The sequence below is a fragment of the Meriones unguiculatus genome, chromosome 4 (assembly GCF_030254825.1).
Source record: "Meriones unguiculatus strain TT.TT164.6M chromosome 4, Bangor_MerUng_6.1, whole genome shotgun sequence".
Lineage (NCBI taxonomy): Eukaryota > Metazoa > Chordata > Mammalia > Rodentia > Muridae > Meriones > Meriones unguiculatus.
The window spans coordinates 125450432-125470389 of NC_083352.1; the positions used below are offsets into that span (position 1 = coordinate 125450432).

Consider the following 19958-nt stretch of genomic DNA (forward strand, 5'->3'; position numbering starts at 1 on the left):
TTTACTGGCTGGCTTAGATGGCATAGAGCCGCATCACTGAGTTTGCCAGTTCAATCAACCCCCTGAAGTCCCAAACTCCCACACAAGTGGAAGCCAAAGGTTTTCCCCTTGGGGTGTGTTATGCTGGCTGATGCTGTCCTCTAGCAGCAATCCCGTTGATTTTCATGCCTCGTTAAGAGTTGGATTTGGAATGCACCAAGGGTGCATATTTTAAGGACTTTCTCTGTGGTTCCTTCCTCTCTTTTAGGAGAAACCCACTTGAGAAATGTCCCTGCTGTTTAGCGGCATCTTCTCAACCATGGCCTGCTTGTGTTTGGATAGCATTGTCCCCTATTACAGTGGTGATGCTATACTAAAAGGTGTCCCCTGATAAGCATGTAACTCATTACCAGCCGGCAGCCTCACAGTTGTAGAGGCGGTGACAGAACCGCCTGCCATCCATTAGCAATTGTACTATCCTTGCTATCAAGGCCCCGGTCAATTTAGTTGGCTTCTGTGGGAGATGGACAAAATTCCATCAGAGGGGTTTACCTAAGAGGTGCTCCCAAGGATTGTTGTGGACACCACCTGGCAGGAGCCTAAGCTGCACTGGTTCCTCTCATTGGTCTGCTGCCCTGGACATCACAATCTCCTTTCTCTGAGTGCTCTGATCACTTGAGGAAACTGAGGAAGCCAGAAAACACCTGCCAAGACCCCCTGAAGTAACTTTGCCAGTTTTCTTGAATTCATAGCAATATTGCCTAACAAGAGTCCTCTTCCCCTCTACCCCATTAGAAAAGGGAGCCTTCTCTAGAGATGAAAATATTAACATTAGAAGGCCCAGAAGCACAGAACACAGCTGTGAGCCAATATCAGTTTCACTACTGCTTACCTCCATGTCTCAATCATAGAGACATCCTAATCAGCATTTCTAAAATCTTTTGCAGTACAGTCATTTGGGGATGGAAGGTATTTTAAAACCTTAGAGCATGGATTTGGTAGGCTGAAGTACACCATGAAAATGTGTACTTTTTGTTTGTTTTTTGAGGCAGAGTCTTCTGTAGCTTAGGCTGGCCTTGAACTCCCTATATAGTTAAGAAATGGCCTTGAAGTTCTGATGCTTCTACCTGCGCTCTGTAAGTGCTGACATCACAGGTATAAGTCAATATGAACAGTCCGTGTGGTGCCAGGGATTTAACCAGCACTCTACCTACCGAGCCATATCCCCATCCCCAAAGCCCATTGTGGCTTGTGTAGGACCAGGACCAGAGTTCTAAATATTTTGAAATGTCAGTTATGTGTAGAGTGGACATTTCATGATCGCTTCAGTTGCTTGCAGTCCAGCTTTTGGATCAGAACTCAAATGGGCTGGCTTTAAGGGGGTTGGCACTGTCTAAGAAGGTTGGTAGTTATCCAGTGTTTAAAATGAAGGCCATGTCCAGTTAGGTTAGCTTAGGTCTGGTTGGTTGTTCGGGAGTTTGGTGGTTCTAATAGATGGAGTATGTTACCATGGCAATGTTCTTCCCTACAGAAGAAAAGCCCTAGTGACCGGGTATTTTTCATGCCTTTTCCCATGAAATGCTGTAGTTTTTTTCCCGTTATCGCTGCCTGGCATTTCTTGAAACTGGGAGAGTCAGGAGAGTCCAGGTCCCCTTGGATCCTATAAGTAAAATGAACTTCTTTGGTCAGGCCAGTGCACAGCTTGTTTAGAGCTATGGATTAAATGATCCTGACTTGGGTACTGGGCAGAGGTAGGTTGGCAGGAGCGTGTCAAGGCTGTGGGGAGGACTGCAGAGACTGCTCAGTAGCAGACCACTTGCAAGGCCCTAGGCTCAAATTCTCAGTATGGGGTGGGGGTGGAGCATGGACAAAGTTCCCAAGGCTATCAGGAAGGCACTTTGTGTTCTCTTAATTAGCAGCTCTCTCCTCATATTCCGGCCTGCATTCCCGGCTAGGGAAGGAATGCCCCTCCTACAGCATTTAGCATAAAGGTCATTACCTTCATGGATTCAGGGCATGTCACTGCTGTCAGATCTCTTTGTTGCCATCTTCCTGGGGTTCTGTTTGAAGACTAGACATACATTCTGGTGTTCTTCCTTTAGAGTGTCAAACACACACACACACACACACACACACACACACACACACACACACACACAATGTCCAGGTGGCCACATCTCACTAGAGGACTGTCTATGTGCGCCTCTGCAAAGCTTGTGTGATTTGAGTTCTGTTTGTTACAGGCCCTCCCTTACCAGAGGCAGGTAGATTACAGGACCCAAGGTTGAAAAGCAGCAACCAGTTTGTTTTTGTTTTGTTTTTGACAAGGTCTTCCTGTATGGCCTCCAGTCTGGAACTCCCTATGTAGCCTTGGCAAGACTTGGCCTTCAACTCCTTCTTCAGCCTCCCAAGTGCTGGGATTACAGCTGTGTGCCACCACACCTGGCTGAGCAATCCATTTTTAAAGAGGGAGTGACTGATAAGTGCTCCCTTCAAGTTTCCCTGGGATAATTTGATGGTCACATTAGACCAGGTGCAAAGCCACTGCTTACCCAAGTGTGTCTAAGAATAGAGGTGGGAGGCCCGGGACAGGACAGGTACTGGATAATAGATTTTGCTCTTCTATCTGAGTCCAGTCAGTGTGGACAGGGTCTCACTTTGTAGCTCTGGCTGGCACAGAACTCACCCATAGACCCAGCTGGCCTCAAATTCACAGTTCCCCCTACCTCTGCCTCTTAAATGCTGGGATTAATGGTGTATACCACCTGACAACCATTATTTATTTTTTGTTTGTTTGTTTCTGGTTTTTCGAGACAGGGTTTCTCTGTGTAGCCTTGGCTGTCCTGGACTTGCTTTGTAGACCAGGCTGGCCTCAAACTCACAGAGATCCACCTGCCTCTGCCTCCTGAGTGTTGGGATTACAGGTGTGTCACCATGCCCAGCCCTGAGTTGCATTTTGAACTCAGAGAAAAACTTATTCCAAGTTTGAGGGCAGCCTTAGCATATCATTTAAGAATTAAAGGACCAGCACTCAGGGTGGCAAAGAATGGCAGATCAATGTGAGTTCTAGTCCAGCCCGGCCTACAAAACAAATTCAGGACAGCCAAGGCTACACAAAGAAACCCTGTTTTGAAAGAAAAAAGAATTAAAGAGACTATGCATCTCTTCTGATGGTGGACATTACCTCATGGGATCCAGTTTGTAACTGACTAGATCAAAGGGACAGGCTCAGTAAGTGTGGAGGAAGTAAATAGAAACTTATTTACCAAGTTTAATAAGCTATGCCTTCTCATACAGATTCCTGCCTCCTTTTGTTTTCCAAGTATGTGTGCGCCTGTGTATGCATGTTTGCATGTGTGTGCAAGTGGAGGCCTGAGGCTGATGTTTTTACTCATCACTATTCTACCTTATTGTATTGTATTGTTGGGAGGTCTCACTTTGTAACCCAGGCTGACTTGGAACTCACAGAGATCCATCTGCTTCTATCGCCCTAGTGCTGGAGTAGAAAGCTTATTTCTTGAGGCAGCATCTCTAAATCAAACCTAGACCTTACTGTCAAGACTAGTCTCCTTTGCCAGCTTGCTTGTATTTACGTGGACCTGAACTGTGGTATTCTTGCTTACATGGCAAACACTTGAGCTATGAACCATCTCCCCAGGCGCAAATATCCCTTCACACACATTCTCACTTGAGCCTTAGAACATTCAATTAGGACTTTTTTAGGCCCATCTTACGGATAAGAAAACAGTATTAAGAAATGAAAAAGAACCTGGTGGTGGTGGTGGCACACACTGTTAATCACAGCTCTCAAGAGGCAGAAGCAGGTGGATCTCTGAGTTCGAGGCCAGCCTGGTCTACAGAGCAAGTTCCAGGACAGTCAGTGCTATACCCAGAAATCCTGCCTTGAAAAACCAAAAGAAAAGAAAAAGTAAAATGGACTCCCCAGGGTTTCTGAACTGGTGAGAGGGTGCTTTCTGCCCCACCTCTCTTGTTGTTTTCTTTATCCCTTCCTATCTTTCTCTTTTGGAATCTTTTTCTGAATGAAATAGTTCCATGAGCAGGAAGATCCATCTGCCTTTAAGTAACTGAATCCATTGGAGCACAATGATCAAAATTTAAAACCTGCTCACTTATACTTTTGACACTAATTTTTCTTATATTTATTTAAATTTTCAAGATAAAGTTTCTGTGTAGCTATGGCTGTCCTGGAACTCTTCTTTGTAGAACAAAGTGGCCTCGAACTCATAGATACCCTTGCCTTTGCCTCTTGAGTGCTGGGATTAAAGGCATATACCACCACTGCCTGGCTTACATTAATTTTTTAATTGAATTGTAATTGTATGTAATTGTATGTGTTCTGGCAGTGGAGCGCGCGAGTGCCATGGCATTCATGCACTCAGAGGTCAGAGGGCATTTGCAGGAGTCAGTTATTTTCTTCCAGCATGTGAGTCCCAGGGATCAAATCAGGTCATCAGGCATGGTGGCAGGTGTCTTTACCCACTAAGTCATCTCACTGTCTTTACCCACTGAGGCACTAGCCCCAAATTAACATTTTGTATGACAGCATCTACTTTATTTTTTAAGTTTTGCATATGTGTGTTGTGTGTATGCACATACATGTACATTGCATATGCCCGTGTGCTCACATGGAGGCTAGTGAAGAACATCAGGTGGCCTACTCTGTCACTCACCACTTTGTTCCCTCGAGACAGTCTCTTCACTGAACCTGCAGCCAGCAAGTCCCAACAATCCTCCAGTCTCTTCCAAACCAACAGCACTGGGCCTCAGGCACCTGAAAGACTGTCCCCAGCTTTTAAAGTGGATTTCTGTGCTTTCTGTGCTGTGTAGCAAGGGTTTTTACCCCTGGAGCCATTCACACAGCCTGGAAATTAATATCTTTTCAAAATTAGGGTTTAGAATTAGACATGGTGGCTTACACTTTTAATGCCAGCGCTCAGGAAAAAGAGGCAAATGAGTCTTTCTGAGCCAGCCTGGTCTATATAGTGAGTTCCAGGCCAGCAAATGCTCTACTCAAAATAACAAAACAAGTAAAGTTTAACAGAGGTATAGAAGATGAAACAGGTCGCACGTCTAATTAATAGACATTTTAATGAAACTGCACGCCTGCATAGCCACACCCAGCCTGAGAACTAAAAACTCAGTTGTATTTATTCTTGAAGTTCATTGTTTTTTTGCCGTTGTAAACCTCTAGTTAAAAGTGTACTAGAGGAGGCTGGAGAGATGTTTCATTGGTTGAGGGCACTGGCTGCTGGGTACCTGGGCTTGGTTCCCAGCACCAACATGGTGGCTTGGTACAAAGTGCTGCGGCCGTATCTCATTTTGTCTTCAGAGAAGTCCCTGGGCAGTGGAGTGCTTTCTTCTCCTTCATAGATGAAGGGCCTGAGGCTCAGAGGAACACGGTAACGACTCGGGGCACCAGTCACCTACATGGTGGAGCAGAGTGTGTTCAAATCACGTTGCTCTGCCCCTGCTAGCCAACTACCTGCTCAGCAGCAGTTATTTATCGGTCACCTACCATGTGCCGGCGTTTTTCTTGGTGTGAGCCAGCAGATGAGTTTCACACCTCCCCAGGGCTGCTGTCCTTGAGCCTGCATCTTCTGGGGAAGGATTATCTTGGAGTTGTGTCTTTCTTTGGGTGTGTTGTCCAACCTCCTTCTACACTATTTGTTCTTGGTCTCTGAAGCCCTCTAGAACCTTTCCAATCTTCCTAGAGGGAGATGATGGCTGAGAGCTGCTGTTCCCAGATCTCTGTGAACCTCATACTCTGTGGACCAGAAAACACCTTCATGGAGCACTAGAGCTTGTGCCCTGGAGGCTCCCTTTGGCCTCTCTCCTCACCAGGGATGGGGATGGTATGCAGGTGCCTTTCACAGCTCTTTGCTGCAAATAACTCAGCCTCCATTTTGGCACACCTTGTTGGGCCATCTGACAGTCTGGTAAGAGGCATGGGGTCCATGGCCACCGGGCTCCCAGCACTGCCACGTCCACATGGCCTCCAGCCTGTTTTTCTGTGCATCTCCCCACACAAAGAGCCTGGGTGCTGTGGCTGGCATTCAGCTGCTGGAGTGGGGAGGGAGAGGAGTGATAAAAAGCTTTTTCGAAAGGCCTGGGTGAAGGCAGGAGCCACCCAGGTGATGGGAGCTGGTCCCCTGGGACTCCAACCCAGGACCACAGTGAAAGGTTACTGCTAATTGGCAGGCTCCTGATGGGGCCGCATCTATTTAGCACTCCCCCTCCCCAGAGACTCTAGGATGGTCTTGGCACAGCGTGTGATTCGAGAGCTCTCTGGGAGTCTGGCACAATCTGTCTGAATTGTGAACATGGAGCCTCTTGGTTTCCTAATTTGTACTTGTGTTGTTGAGTTTCAATGCCCATTGTTGCTGGTAGATTCAGTAGCCCCCTCAGACACCCTCTCCCCAGATCCAGTGGGTTCCTTTTCTCCCCAGCCCCTAGCTGGAACAGTTGAATGCCATGCTGAGCCAGGGAGCAGCAAAGACCCTGTTCCCCTCCCCTGACCTGTGGCCTGGCCTCAGGGCCCAGCTCTCACCCTCCATCAGCCCTGACACTAACACGGCTTGTCCACCCTGTCGCTTGCAGGGGGCAGATGGCCTGTCGGAGCCCGAGGGCATCTCTCTGAAACGGGTTGCTGTGGTGGAAGATTTCTTTGACATCATCTACTCGATGCACGTGGAGAGCTCCGCAGAGCCAGGCAAAGCCCCCAAGCACGCTGGGCAGAAGAAAACCTACCGAGCGGTGAGATTGCTGTCTCTGCCTCTGCTGGCAGCCCCAGGCCTTGGCAGGAGGCCATGGGCTCCGCACATGTTGGGCGGGAGGCGGGGCTGGGAGCTGAGGCGTGATGAAGCGGCCTTTGGGGATCCAGGGGGGCATGGGGCAAGGGCATGGCAGCCAGAGATGGCTCTCAGGGTGAGGGGCGGGCTCTGCGGTCAGAGCACAAAGGAGAAGCAGGTTGAAGGGAGGGAGGGAGAGGGAGAGGAGGAGAGAGGCAGAGCAGGGAGGAAGCCCTCCTCTTCCCAGTTCCAGCCCCTTATAGCCTGCTGGGGGAGCACAGATAATAAGAATTGCAGGGGCCAGTGCTTCCACAGCATGGCATGGACTGCTTGCCAGCCTGCCCTAGATGCCTGCCTAGCCAGGTTCCCACAGCACTGAGAGCCAACCCTGTGAGTTCCCCCAGAGGATCTGGGTCTGATGACCTGCTTCCTACCTTCAGGAGGTCACAATTGGATTTGGGGTGAAGAGGCTGAAGGCAATGAGATAAACACAAAAGGAGAAATGGTGCCAAGACCAGCTCCAATAGAGCAAGAACCCTGGGAAGGCTCAGCAAAGATACTGCTAGCCCTGGACACTTAGTGCTAAGCTGGGGATGGTGGGGGTGGGATGCTGGCCACCTTTAGGAGGGCATAAAGGAATGGAATGGCTATCTAGAAAAATGCTACATATTTGGGAGGTAGAAAACAGGGCTGTGGACAAAGCAGAGGCCCCAACCACTAGGCAAAGGCTTCCCTCTCCTATTGGCCTTACACCTGAGTCTGTACCCGTGGCTCGTGCCCAGCTCTGAGCCCACAAGCCAGACATTTTATTCTCAGTTGAGCCCTAAAGAGCATCCTATGACTAAGGTACTATGGTTCATTTTCTACTTAAAGAAACAGACCCAGAACCTCAAGTCACCTGTCCAAGGACACACAGCACCTGAGCAGCGGGCAGCTGATATCTTCCAGACCTCCATGTTGGCTTTCTCTTTAGAATCCTATAGTTCTGTCTTTCTGGGGCCAGGCTTGCCCACCTACACCAGAATGTTCCGAATGCTGTGCGTAGACCACCTTGGGCTCTAGTGGAGGTGGCCTGTGTAGGTATGATTTCCTCTCGTGGCCCATTTCACAAAATCCAAAATTCCAGATATTCTTGCCCTGAGATGACAGTCCTTGTACTGAATAGGTATTTAGCCTTTTGCTTCTTCATGTGCGTCTGTGCACCATATGAACACAGTACCCACGGAGGCCAGAAGACAGCATTAGATACCCTGGGACCAGAGGTACAGACAGTTGTAAGTTGCCATGCAAGTGCTGGGAATCGAACCCCTGTCTTTTAGAAGAGCAGCCAGTGCTCATAACCACTGAGCAGTCTCTCTTTAGGTTGGGCCCTCTGCTGGGAGCCTCAGAGAAGTGCGGAAGCAAGCTGAGGGCCACTGGATGGTCATCCTGTCTTCCTACCTTTCCTGCTATTCAGTATATGTGCCTGTGAGAAAGGAAGCCAGTCTAAGGGTATTTCCAAGTGAGGCATAGACCGAGAAGATTGTCTTTGCCGACCATTGAGCCTGCCATGATGCTGGACTTCCACGTGTACAGGCTCTAATCTCAGCCCTTTCCAGTTTCACCCTGACCTGTGTAAAGGCTACAGGCATGAAGCAGAGACACCTATGAGCCCCATTTTAAGGTGAGAAACACAGCTGCCTGCGGTCAGCTGGTGCTCAGAGCCAGGTGGCTGACCAGTATCTACCCTTCCTTGCCACTGGTTTCCTAAAGCAAACTGTCAAGCCAGCCACTAGCTGCTGTCAGGTGCATGGGCTTGGCTGTCTGGATCTGGTGACTTCCCTGGCTCCTCTGTGCCAGCACCAAGGCTTGTCCACCAGCACTCCTCAGAAGGGTCTATGGCCTCTGGAACATACAGAGGCTGGGCTGAGTTGGGCTGGTCTTGCCAGCCCTTGCCAGCCTGGGCCAAGCGAACAGCTAGCCCTTTGCACTTCCTGGCTTCTGGTCCGTATGCTGCCATGTGCCCCATTTCCCTGCCCAGCCTGAGCTGGCACATGACTGGCATGGAGTGACTGGGCTGCACACAGCTGGAATTTCATCACAGGGCCAAGGCTGAGCCCAGCAGGCCAGGGCCCTCCTGCAGCAATTTGAGGCCAAGGAGCCTGTACTCCCCTTCCCCTCTGTGCCTCCTCACCCTTCCCTCTCCTTCCCATCTGCCAGCCTTCCTGTGCCACCCTCTTCCTGTTTCTGGGGCAGAGATTGTACCTGGATATTTTACCTCTATCATCTGCTTCCATTTCCCTCCACCCAAGCCTAGCTCCTTGCCCCTGCTCTGTAGACATGAGCCCCCAACCCCCAGCCTTTAGAAAGAGCCCCCAAGCAAACCCTGTGCTGATGGCTATAGAGAGGCACAGCCTGGCACTGCAGGGTTTCATCAAGCCCTCGGATGAGTGGTTTTTGGATCTGTCACCATGTATTTTGCCAAACCTGAATCCTGGGTCAGCTTTTTCATCTATAAGGTACAAGGACTTTCAAATTCTTAACCTGAAGTACCTTTGAGGTTGGGAGACAGTAGGGAAGTGGGCAGCCTTGTTGAGGGCACTAAAGGAGGCCAGTTCTTCAGTAGGAGAGAGAATCTTTCTAGCAACTGTTCCACCATGTGTTGGAGAGGAAAAGTTATGAGCTTTTAAAGCCTGTAGTTTTCAGAGTCAGGGCAGAATGCATTTCCACCAAATGATACATACAGAAGGAGTCCCCCTTTTGAGCAGGGAGCTCTATCATAACCTCTCCAGCAGGGTGACCTGAGGGTCCAAGGATGCCAGGAGTCTCACTGGGGCTAAACCTGGGAAAGTTCCAGGTTGTTTCAAGTTCCCTGAGCCCTTTTGCCAAGGGCTTTCCCCATCTCAGCCAGTCTGGATTGAAAGAGCCCTTTTACCTCCTCTTCTCCAGGGATGCTAGAGGCCAGATCAGCTTCGAGAGCCCAGATCTGGCTACCCAGGCCACTTTGGAATTGGGGCCAGATGTGGTCAGCAGCTGCTCCAGACCCACCATGTGCTAATCCACCACAGGGCAGAAGGAGGATCTTGTAAAGTGGTGCAAATCCCCCCAACCGCCTCCCACCTCCCTGCCTCATCAAGCTCTGTTGGCTTCTGAGTTGGAGAGTGAAAAACGGGCTTGCAAGTCAGCGGCTCTGCAAATAGCTTCTGTTCTCCCTGCCTGTGAAATCTCTCAGTTTTTAACACTAAGAAAAATAGAAAAGGGAAATCCATACATGGTTGCAGGGTCCACAGGAGACTCTGAGAGCAACACAGCAGGCAGCTCAGGGCAGCTGAGGGAAACCTACTGAGGACAAGGGTCCTGGAGCATCTTCTCCCAAAACACACAGGCAGCTCTCTCGTTCTGTTTTGTGTATTTGCGTCTATTTCTAGTGCAGGGTCTGAAACAATCTGAGAGCCACCATCCTCCTGACACGAGCATCTTGTGAGGATCGCCTTTCTGGTCTCACTATTTTGTGTGGTCCCGTGGGCCTGTGGCATCCAGGCACTCCTACAGAAATAGAGCCTCCATTTCTAGTCCTAACCAACCACAGGGTGAACCAAAATATGCTGTGGAAAATGAGGGAAGAAGGACAGTGTGCTGTTCATATGGGTTCCTATGACAGTGCAGAACCAGCTCCCCAAGCTTCCTTTGACACTCTGTCCTACCATCTTGGAACCTAGGGCCATAAGATGTATGCCCATGGCCCACTGCTGGGGGCCCAGCCAAGACCAGATCTTTTGGTCACCATCTCACTCTGGAGACAGACTCCTGTGCACTCTGCAGGCCAGGAAGCTAGGAGGGCCGTGCTCACTCTGTGTGCAGCCCTCAGCAGAGCAGCCTGGCCAGGAGGCTGTTCTTGAGTCCTTTGAGTGTCTCCAGCGCAGGTGAGTAAGCTAGCTTGATTTGTCTCTGACATGAACCCTCACCCTCCTTCCAGCTGACTGCAGCTCTCTTCTCCATAACCAATCAGCTCTTCCGAGGCTTAACTTTGGGAGCAATCTCTCATGGGAGTCTAGGACCCCATCTTTTGGCGAGTCAGCCTAAGCCCTGACTCTGCCTGGAACAAGCCCTTTTCCCTCTTAGCCTTCTACAGCCAAGAACACTATCCTCAACTCAGCACACTCTCAAAGGGACTTCCAGAGCCGAGGCTGGGATGACAATGCCTACTTGCCTAGCAGAAAGCAGCCCCTGACCCCGTCCTCATTCCCCAAGTGGGCCAACTTTGTCCTCCTCCTCTTCTTCCTCCTCCTCCTTTTCTTCCTCCTCCTCCTCCTCTTCCTCTTCCTCCTCCTCCACCACCTCCTCCTCCTCCTCCTCTGCTGTGGCTCCAGCCAGAGATGCGGAGATTTGCCCTTGTCCTTGACCTCCAGAGCAAGGCAATCAGACAGGGGATTTAGAAGGGAGATAACTCATCAAAGAGACTGCCTGCTCTGCAGAGCATCAAATCAGCTGAGAAGTAACAACTGTGTCACCAAAATTAACTCTAGTTTGCAGCTGGCAGGAGTAGATGTGGAACTCTGCACAGCGGAAGCAGGGCAATGGCTGGGCTGAAAGCCTTGAAAGCTGGTCCTTAGAGGGTTGCTTCACCCTAGCCTTCTGCTTACTCCAACTCTCCTCCCTCCTCCACTCTGCCAGGAGACTTTCAGGGTGTCCATGAATCCTTGTCCATAGTCCTTATAGAAGCAGACTGTGTGCTGGCCACACAGAGCCCACTGTAGTCCAGAGTGGCCCCAAAGCCCTCAGCCAACTTTCTGGCTGGACTGTGGTAAGGACAGGAATGCTTGGGTGATGCTGCCCCTTAGTGGAGAGCAGCGGGAGAACCGCGTTCTAGGCAGCACATGAGGGAATCAGCTCAGGGGCCTCAGACAGAGGAAAGGCGGCATCCGAGGGACGCTTTGGACACTGTGGACAGCCAAACCAGAGAGTTTCCCAAAACCGAGAGCAAAGCTGACCCCCTGACTAGAGTTATAGGCCCACACCCATCCTGCCCTGCTTCCTACCCAGCCTTTTCATATTCGCTCATTCCATCTCTACCTTCTCTCCCTCCTGCCAGCACCCCTTTCCTCAGTATGGGGTGGTGTGACCTGCAATACTACCTCTCAAAAGCTGTGTGTCCTCAGCTGAATCCTTAGTTAAAAGAAGGAACATGAAGATTCCCAAGTGGTACAGTGTGGACAGTGAATGCCGCTAAACCCACATCCTATAGCTCCTACCTAGAAGGGTCCTTGGCATGTGAGTTAGCCCAGGACATGAGGTAGGACGGTGGGTCCTGTTCATAGGCCGGTGAATTCACAAGTGGGTCTTAGATTATACAGGACTAAGGGCAGAGGCTGTGAGTTAGCCCAGGACATGAGTGCTAGGACGGTGGGCCCTGTTCATAGGGCGGTGAATTTACAAGTGGGTCTTAGATTATACAGGACTAAGGGGAGAGGTTGTTGCATTCTACAGTAATGTTTATAAGCTCACCTTTTAGTGGAGGCAATAAAATGTTCTGAGAAGAATATTATTTATTAGAGGTTAAAAACTAGATCATGCTTAAATGCTTTTCGTTTTGAAATTTTAATCTTCTTTATTCAAGTTAAAAAAAAAAAGCAAGTGGCTCATTTTACAGAAAGGAATGGAGGCCGTTGGCCCCTTGTTGTTACTGGCGACTAAGTTGCCTCCAGGGTGGCACATGACGTGCAAACTGTTTTCTGGCAGATCGCGGAGACCTACGCCTTCCTCCCCAGAGAGGCTGTGACTCGGTTCCTCATGAGCTGCACGGAATGCCAGAAGAGGATGCACTTTAACGCCAGCGGCCCGGAGCCCAAAGGTGGGGGCCACACAGCGGACAGGTCTCCCAGAGGCCAGTGTGGGTGGTAGCACTACCCCAAGAACCTTGTTTGGATTTGTTTAACTTTTTAATCAATTAGTTACTTGTTTACTTATTTACTTTTGAGACAGAATCTCCCAGTGTAGCCCAGGCGGGCTCCAGACTCTCAGTCCTCCTGCCTGACGCCTCAAGTGCTGAAGCTGCGCCACAGCTTCCACCTGCCCTTCAGGCTTAGCCTAGCTCTCTCCTCCCGCCTCATTTCCACCAAGATACGGCCACCCTTCCTGCTCTCTGGGCTCTGCCATCCGCACCACTTGGCCTTGCCCCAGGGCTGTTTGTCCACTAGTGTACGCTGGACCTGTCTCTGAAGGTAGACACACACCCCATGAAGCATGTTCTTACTCTTTCGCCCTCACTAAGATCTGCTCCCTCCCTGTGCACACCCTTGTGACCTGCAGTCAGAATAGTAAGACTGATTGGAATTTAAAATGGACAGAGCATTGAGATTCGCTGACGTTGTCCTTGCACTGTTCAGCTCGGTGAGACCATTGAGGGTCTGCCTTCAGTATCTCCCTATACTGTCAGCCGTAACAGCCTGTCAGAGCTTGTCTGCCTGCAGCTGGCTCTGACTGTAACAAAGGCCAGCACATTTGGCCATGGTTATCATGGCCCTAGATACTGTGCCTCTCCTGGCTTCAGGCCTGCAAATGATGAACCATGTCAGCAGAGCAGAACCGGTGGGGGTAGTTGCCCAACCATGAGAACAAAGTAGGAATGGTTAGTACTGACCCAGGTAGACTGCTAACAGCAGCCTCCCACCTGGGAGAAAAAAATGTCAACCATGTGACAATAGCCATGTTACAGGCACATAGGCAGCACACAGGGTTTTCCTCTGAGTGCCCCTGAGGCATCTAAGCAACTTGTGACACCAACTGACTCACCAAATCTGGAGGCTTTTGCTACCTCAGAGCTGCTAGGCAGCAGCTGCCTATCAGGCACATTAAATAGATTCCAAGGTGTGAGGGCCCAGAGCCAGATAATGCTGGTTCTGTTGCTGAGAGCAGGCTCTTGGGCCAGGTTGTGTGGGTGTAGGTCTCAGCTCTGTGCATGGGGTTAGTAAGGGTCCCTACTCAGAGGACTGATAAGACCTGAGAGGTCATCTGTGAGCCTGGCACAGGGCTCTAGTACAGGAGAGTGACCCTAAGGGATGCTTGTGAGACTGTCACACATGGCCTGGCATCTTGGCCCTGCAAATGGTCCTGGAGGGCTTTTCTCTGCTCACTCCTCACACTGCAGGTCTGGGCCCTGGTGCTGGCTGCCTGGATCCTGCCTACCCAAGTATGCTGGTCCCCTCCTGTTCCTGCCCTAATTGTTTCCATAGCAACTGGAAGGAGTCAGCACAAAACTGCTGCCTGGAGGAACAGAGGCAAGGCTGCCCTGGGGAACTATAGGTCTCCCTGCTCTCCTGTGAGGACAGTGCTCCGCCCCAAATGCTGCAAGGTCCTCAGGCTGTGGGCTTATGTGTGGGCAGCCTCCACCTCAGAAGGGTCCTTCCCACCCTCAGCCCAAGGAAGGAGGAGAAGGGGGGTTGCTCACAGCTAGGAATTGCACTGAATATAAACCAGCATGAGGACTGTGTGCTCAGCTTCTCTCCTGGCCCTTATCTTGACAGGAAAGAGGACAGGTTCCTGCCTATCTTCAGTCCCAGGCAGCTGACCTTCCTGCCGTAAAGAGAGGACTACATAAAGATGCTTGGGAGAGTGGGCTCCAGGACAGGGATCTGGTGTGCGGTTCTGTTCCTGTGCTGTGTGTTCTGCAGCAGGTTAAGGAACCTGTCTTAGAATCTCTGCTCATAACAGCTATGAGTTGTCAGTCTTGGCATACAGCCAAGGAAACCAAGACCCAAGGAGGTGCTGGGTAAAACCACTCATCCAAGCTTCCCTCTCCCACCTCCCCAGAGAGGGAAGCAGAACTGACTTTCTCAGCCACAGAGTGGAAGGAATTCCTTCCTCTGGGGGCTGTGGTGATGCAGATACATAAAAGGAGCCCACTCTGCAGGGCCCTGGAGCTCTGTGGATACCTTGGGAACATGGGCCCATTACTTAAGTTATGATGCTCAGGCCAGATGGCTTCCTCTTACCCCTAGACTTGCAGCCAGTGGTCAGAAAGGTAAGGTCAGCAGTGCCTACCCCAACCCTGAGCAACATAGATTGGTTTCTGGACTTCTAGTAAAGAACTCTGACGTCCAAAAGGCTCCCTGTCTGCTCCATGGCCTTGAGGTATCAGCCCCAGAATCCTTCTGGTGAGCTTTCTCCCTGACAGGAGCCCAAGGTCAGATCTCTTTGCGCTGTGCTCCCTCGGGTTGCATCCCTGCCTGCTAGCCCTCCCTTCCCGCTGGCCAGAGGCAGGCCTCTTATTCCTGTCCCAGGAAGGTGGAGAGGGAGGGGGACGGGGGACAGGATGGAGTCTCCTCTGGGGCTGCTGGGAGACTGCCTGGCTTCCTGGCCTCATGCTGGAAAGAAAAGGAGGAAGCAGAGTGGCCCCAGCAAAGAGTGGGGCCCAGCAGTCCCCAGCTCCCCACTTCACACAAGGAGCATAAACAAAGCAAACTGCAGACGGTCTGGAAGTCCTTGGATTCCAGGGCCTCTACACCACAGCCTCTCCCACCAATTCCATGGGAACTGATCCTCAGACCAGCCTGACTTCCTGGGCAGAGGAATCTCTGAGGTGCATTCCTGCTTTCCTTGCTGTGACAACATACTGTGACATGGTTGCAAATTCTGAGCAGGCAATGAGCAACACAGGTTGTACTTCCTCCCTCTGGAACAAGCGAATCACCAAGTCAGACTAATGCGCAGTTCCTAGGACCAAGCTGGCCCTAGATCCCTCCCTTCTAGTGCTTTCCAGATGCATCCCTGCCCATTGCTCACTTCTCTCATGCCTTGTTGGCTGGCCTTTCCTCTCCCCATTCTCATTTACTGTGTGGCAGTGGGAGCTGCACAGCCTTTCTGTGTGGTGTCGTTCTGTCTGCACAGAAGGGGCCTTACTGCCAGCACCCATTTCCTGGGGCTTTGGGGTCTGTGTGGAGCCCTTAAGTAGCGCTCAGTTTCCTTGGCTGAGAAATCCACTCCAAGTTTTTTATACTCTTCAAAAGCTTTCTTGAACCACTCCAGGGCCTTCTTGGCTCTAATGGACTCTCATACACCCTATCCCACCCTGTTCTCCCCTCCTCGTTTCTCCACCCCTTCTTCCCCTTCATGCTAAGCAGTAAATATGAGTGATGAGTGATGCAGACACGGAAAATTCACTCACTCTGCGGCGGGGCCCTTGGAACTTGCCCACTGACTCCAACCTATGCTTGGGGTCCCTGTTCTGTTTCCAGCTCTGAACTCCACAAGGCTGCCTGGCCTCATGGCTTCTCTGCCCCGCATGGCACATGCCCTCCAGTGCCCAACAGAGCTCTCCTACCCCTAGCCAACACTATCTGGAAACTTCTGTTATCTCTGGACTAAGGGGTTCTTTAAGCAAAAGGTTGTAAGAATGGGTACCTGGAGAATTTGAAGACCATTCCCTTTTGGAATCTGTTGATTGACAGGTATTGTTGGTATCCACCATGGACGTTGAGCTTGTCTTGGCCTGTCCTATCCTGGGCAGAGCTGAAGTTTGTGATCCTTTTCAAAGCCCGAGAGAATCGGGCTTAGCACTTGGTCCATTTCCCTTGGCAGGGGGTGCGGAAACATTGCTTGGTGGCTCGGCCTTTCTTCCCAGCAGCCTCGGGGACCACTTAGCCTCCGTGTTGATGATGACTCTTAACTTTCCTCTCTCCAGCTAACAGTGTCCAATGATGTAGCATCAGGCTGTTTGCAGAGGCCTGGACATGATCACCACATGTGTTGGCACAGAGGATCACCCGGCCCAGGCAGCCAGCGGTTCCCCCTCTTCCTGTTTACACTTTGCCTTACCTTGCCTGGCCTGGCACCCTTTCCACCTGTGAGCATCCCCCTGGGCTGCCATTGGCTTTGCTTCTGCTGTTTCTCCACTCACCATATTCCGAACTCATGGGGGCTCCCACAGCCCTTCTGCCATTCTCCTCAGTGTCGTGATCCAGCACTGACCTCTCATGCTAGCCCATGGCTCCCTTCCTCACTAGAAACATCCCCTGCCCCCTTTGGCCCTGCTACCCCAACAGGATGCTTACTCCTGGAACTGACAGGCTAGGTGCTGCGTGGTCCACCAGTGCAGGTGTTCCCTGACAGCTCTGTTTGCCTGCTTCCCTGCCACAGGCATCTTGCCCACCTCTTCCAGAGCACTCCTGGACTCTTTTGGGCCCCCAAAGCATCTTTTGCCTTGTAAAGATGCTGGGGAGCACACACCAGGAAGACCCATCCTTCTGCTCCCAGATCACCATCCTGGTCACTGTCCTTTTGGGGTTTTCCCCGTAAGCCACACTGTCACCCGCTCTGTTAGTGCTTTTTGATAAGCAGCTCTGGCAGTCAGGTATGATGTAAGCTACATCAGGACATCTTGCCTGTGTGGACAGCCAAGTGCAGAGAGCCCCTGTATGATGAGGGCCATTGGACGGTGTGTGGCCCTTCACAGCCTCCACGTTGTTTAGCAGCTTCACACTAGGCAAGCTCATTTGGAGGAAGTTAACGTGAATTCACACTTCTCAGCCAGAAACACCATGGTTTAGAGACAGAAACATGGCTCCAGTCTATGACCCCCATCTCAGTGTCCCTGAAATCACTTACCTAATGTGCTGCTTCCAACCCAGTAAGTCTTGGTAGAGGGAGGCCCCGAAGCTTCCTGGGGCTGAGGAAGCCAAGGCAAGGTTGATGGTGGTCTAACGAAAAGGAGGAACAAGAGCCAGCTAGGCCCACATGCACAGGATTCCCTGACCCACTCAGAAGAGGTGGGGTATAAAGACCAGCCTTCCCCAACATCTGCAGTGTTTGCACACAGTCAGTGTAGTCTGAGCTTAGCCTGGAGGTGAGACTTGAGGGAGTATAAAGGCAGGCCAGGGGCAACACAGTCAAGTGACTGATTGGCACTAATAATGCTACATTCTTTGTAGTGGGCGGGCATGGATTTGATGGCTACCATTTTGAGTCAGAATCATCAGTATAGACTTGTATCATACCCACAGGTGGCCTGCAAACATTTTTAGATATAATTTATTAGTATGCAAGTAAGACTTGAGAGCTTTAGAGGGAAAACAGTAAACTTCTTCCCTCTCACCTGTTTTAGGGTTTGGTGCCCTTGAAATATGTGTTCCTCTCAGTTATCCAAATCCATTAAAACATGTCACTACAAAAAAGCGTATACAGAAGTCTTGGGCCCATTCTGGTTTGGGGCTTGTCTCTTCCAGGCTGCTTCTTCCCTAGCCATACAGGAGGGCTCCTTCCTGGAGTAACTTTGCCCCCATCAGAGCAATTTTCTCTTTCTGGTCAAATACTTAGAAAATGAACTGTTTTAGTAATGTTGTATTGAGCCATTTTAGACTCGTCGTGTTCACACTTCCTAGACATTTCACACAGTGTTTGTCCTCCTGTGGTCTCTTCACTCGGCATAGTGTTTGTTGGGTGCAGAGGCCTCTTCGGTTTGGGTGCTGGCTCTGGGGGGGTAAGTGTAGCAAACCGCCTCTGCACTTTGGCCCTGTCACCTGCCTCCCCTCAGCTTGTCTCCTGGCTGTGGGGGTGACACAGGTGGGCAGGCTGTGCATGGCAGGTAGCTGCTGCCACATCTCTGGACTCAGATCCTGACCCTTTGATGAGATGGAGACCCTGTGCTGGAAAGTGTGAAAGGTGAAATCAGCCTGGCCTGAGGCCTGTGTGGGCACGAGAAGCCTGGCGGATAGGTGGCTGGGATGGCGTCCCCGGCACCTTGAACAGCGCTCAAGAGCTGTCTGCACTTTTCGACCCATTTCATCTCTTAGAATAATTCTTTGGTAGAAAAGATCAGAAAACAGACTGGTACCCATTCCCAGAGATGTTCCATGCAATGTTGGCTACACTAGCCCGTACCTAACCATCCTAAGAGTATGGCTTAGGTAAATTATGGGAAAATACTCATGGCAAAATGTTTAGGGGAAAAAAATAACCTTTAGTGCTCAGGAGGCTGAGGCAGGAAGCTGATGAGTTCAGTGCCAGCCTGGGCTGTATGCAAAGTAAGACCCTGTCTCAAAATAAATAACTTAATTAAACACCATTTTTTTTTTTTAGAGGAAAGCAAACTATAATTCTCTGTGCACATTATGATATCTAGTATGAAAAGAAAACTACAGGGAAAAATAAACAGAAGCATATGCCAAGGCTGCTTGGTGCAATTACGCTTTTAAATTTTCTTCTTCACATCTTTCCACACATTGCAGATTTTCTACAAAAAGAACACACGTAGCTTTGATCCTCAGGACAACAGAGCAATAAGCAGGAGGAAAAATCCTCCTCTGCATGCGATTATGGAAGCACCAGGATTTGGGAGGGTGGAGGACACTGGGCGCCTGGCTCAGATCTGTGAGCCATCTGGTCCCAGAGGGTGCTCTGGGGTGGGGTTGAGGGGAACACTATGGGGCTGAGGCTGGAGTGGGACAGGCAGAGGCAGGTGTTTACCAGGAAGAGCTGACTTTGGCCAGAGTGGAAACTTAATGCCTTCAGGGTCCTGGCAGGGGCCCGAGTGAGCAAAGCTGTGCCCTGGCAAAGCACACTTGTCCTGCCTGGGAGAAGTGGTTGTTGCAGGCCACATGGTTGTCACAGGGACCCCATGTGACCAGGTAGCCAAGTCTTAGAGTTTTAAAAACTGGCACTTAATTGTTGTTGTTCTGTTTTGTTTTTGTTTGTTTGGTTCTTTTTTTAATTTATTTTTATTTTATGTGTATTGGTGCTTTGCCTGTAAGTACCTCTATGTGAGGTGTCAGATCTTGGAGTTATAGACAGTTGTGAGCTGCCATGTAGATACTGGGAATTGAACCCCAGGTACTCTGGAAGAGGAGTTAGTGCTCCTTGCCTCTGAGCTGTCTCTCCAGCCCCCCTGGCAAGCATTTTCATCACTGCTACACACCACATAGATGGAGAATTGACAACCTTCCCCTTCCACTCCCACCCCTGGCACAGACTGAAAGAGGTTTCCTTTTCTTTCTTCTGCAGAGAATGAGCCTCCATCCCCTCTGGTATCTGGCATTATTGACTACAACATGCCCCTCACCTCCACCTACTTGAAACAGATGAAGCTGCGAGTGATGAACTCTCAGGAGCAGGTAAGGTAGCTGCTCCCTTCCCCGGAGACCAGGAGGCTGACCTTGCTTGCCTGTGGCTGAGTCTTTCCAATACTGGGGGTCCACAGCA

At 50.5% G+C, this 19958-nt stretch overlaps 1 protein-coding gene across 2 annotated transcripts in view; it reads left to right on the plus strand.

The window, feature by feature from the left end:
* The window catches only part of Nol4l (nucleolar protein 4 like), a 119958-nt gene that overhangs the window by 39380 nt on the left and 60620 nt on the right, over positions 1–19958 (plus strand). For both annotated transcript variants that reach the window (XM_021639709.2, XM_021639708.2), the window contains exons 2-4: positions 6598–6753; positions 12507–12618; positions 19761–19870. In XM_021639709.2, the coding sequence (XP_021495384.1) occupies positions 6598–6753; positions 12507–12618; positions 19761–19870 (378 nt within the window). The remainder of the gene's footprint in view (positions 1–6597; positions 6754–12506; positions 12619–19760; positions 19871–19958) is intronic.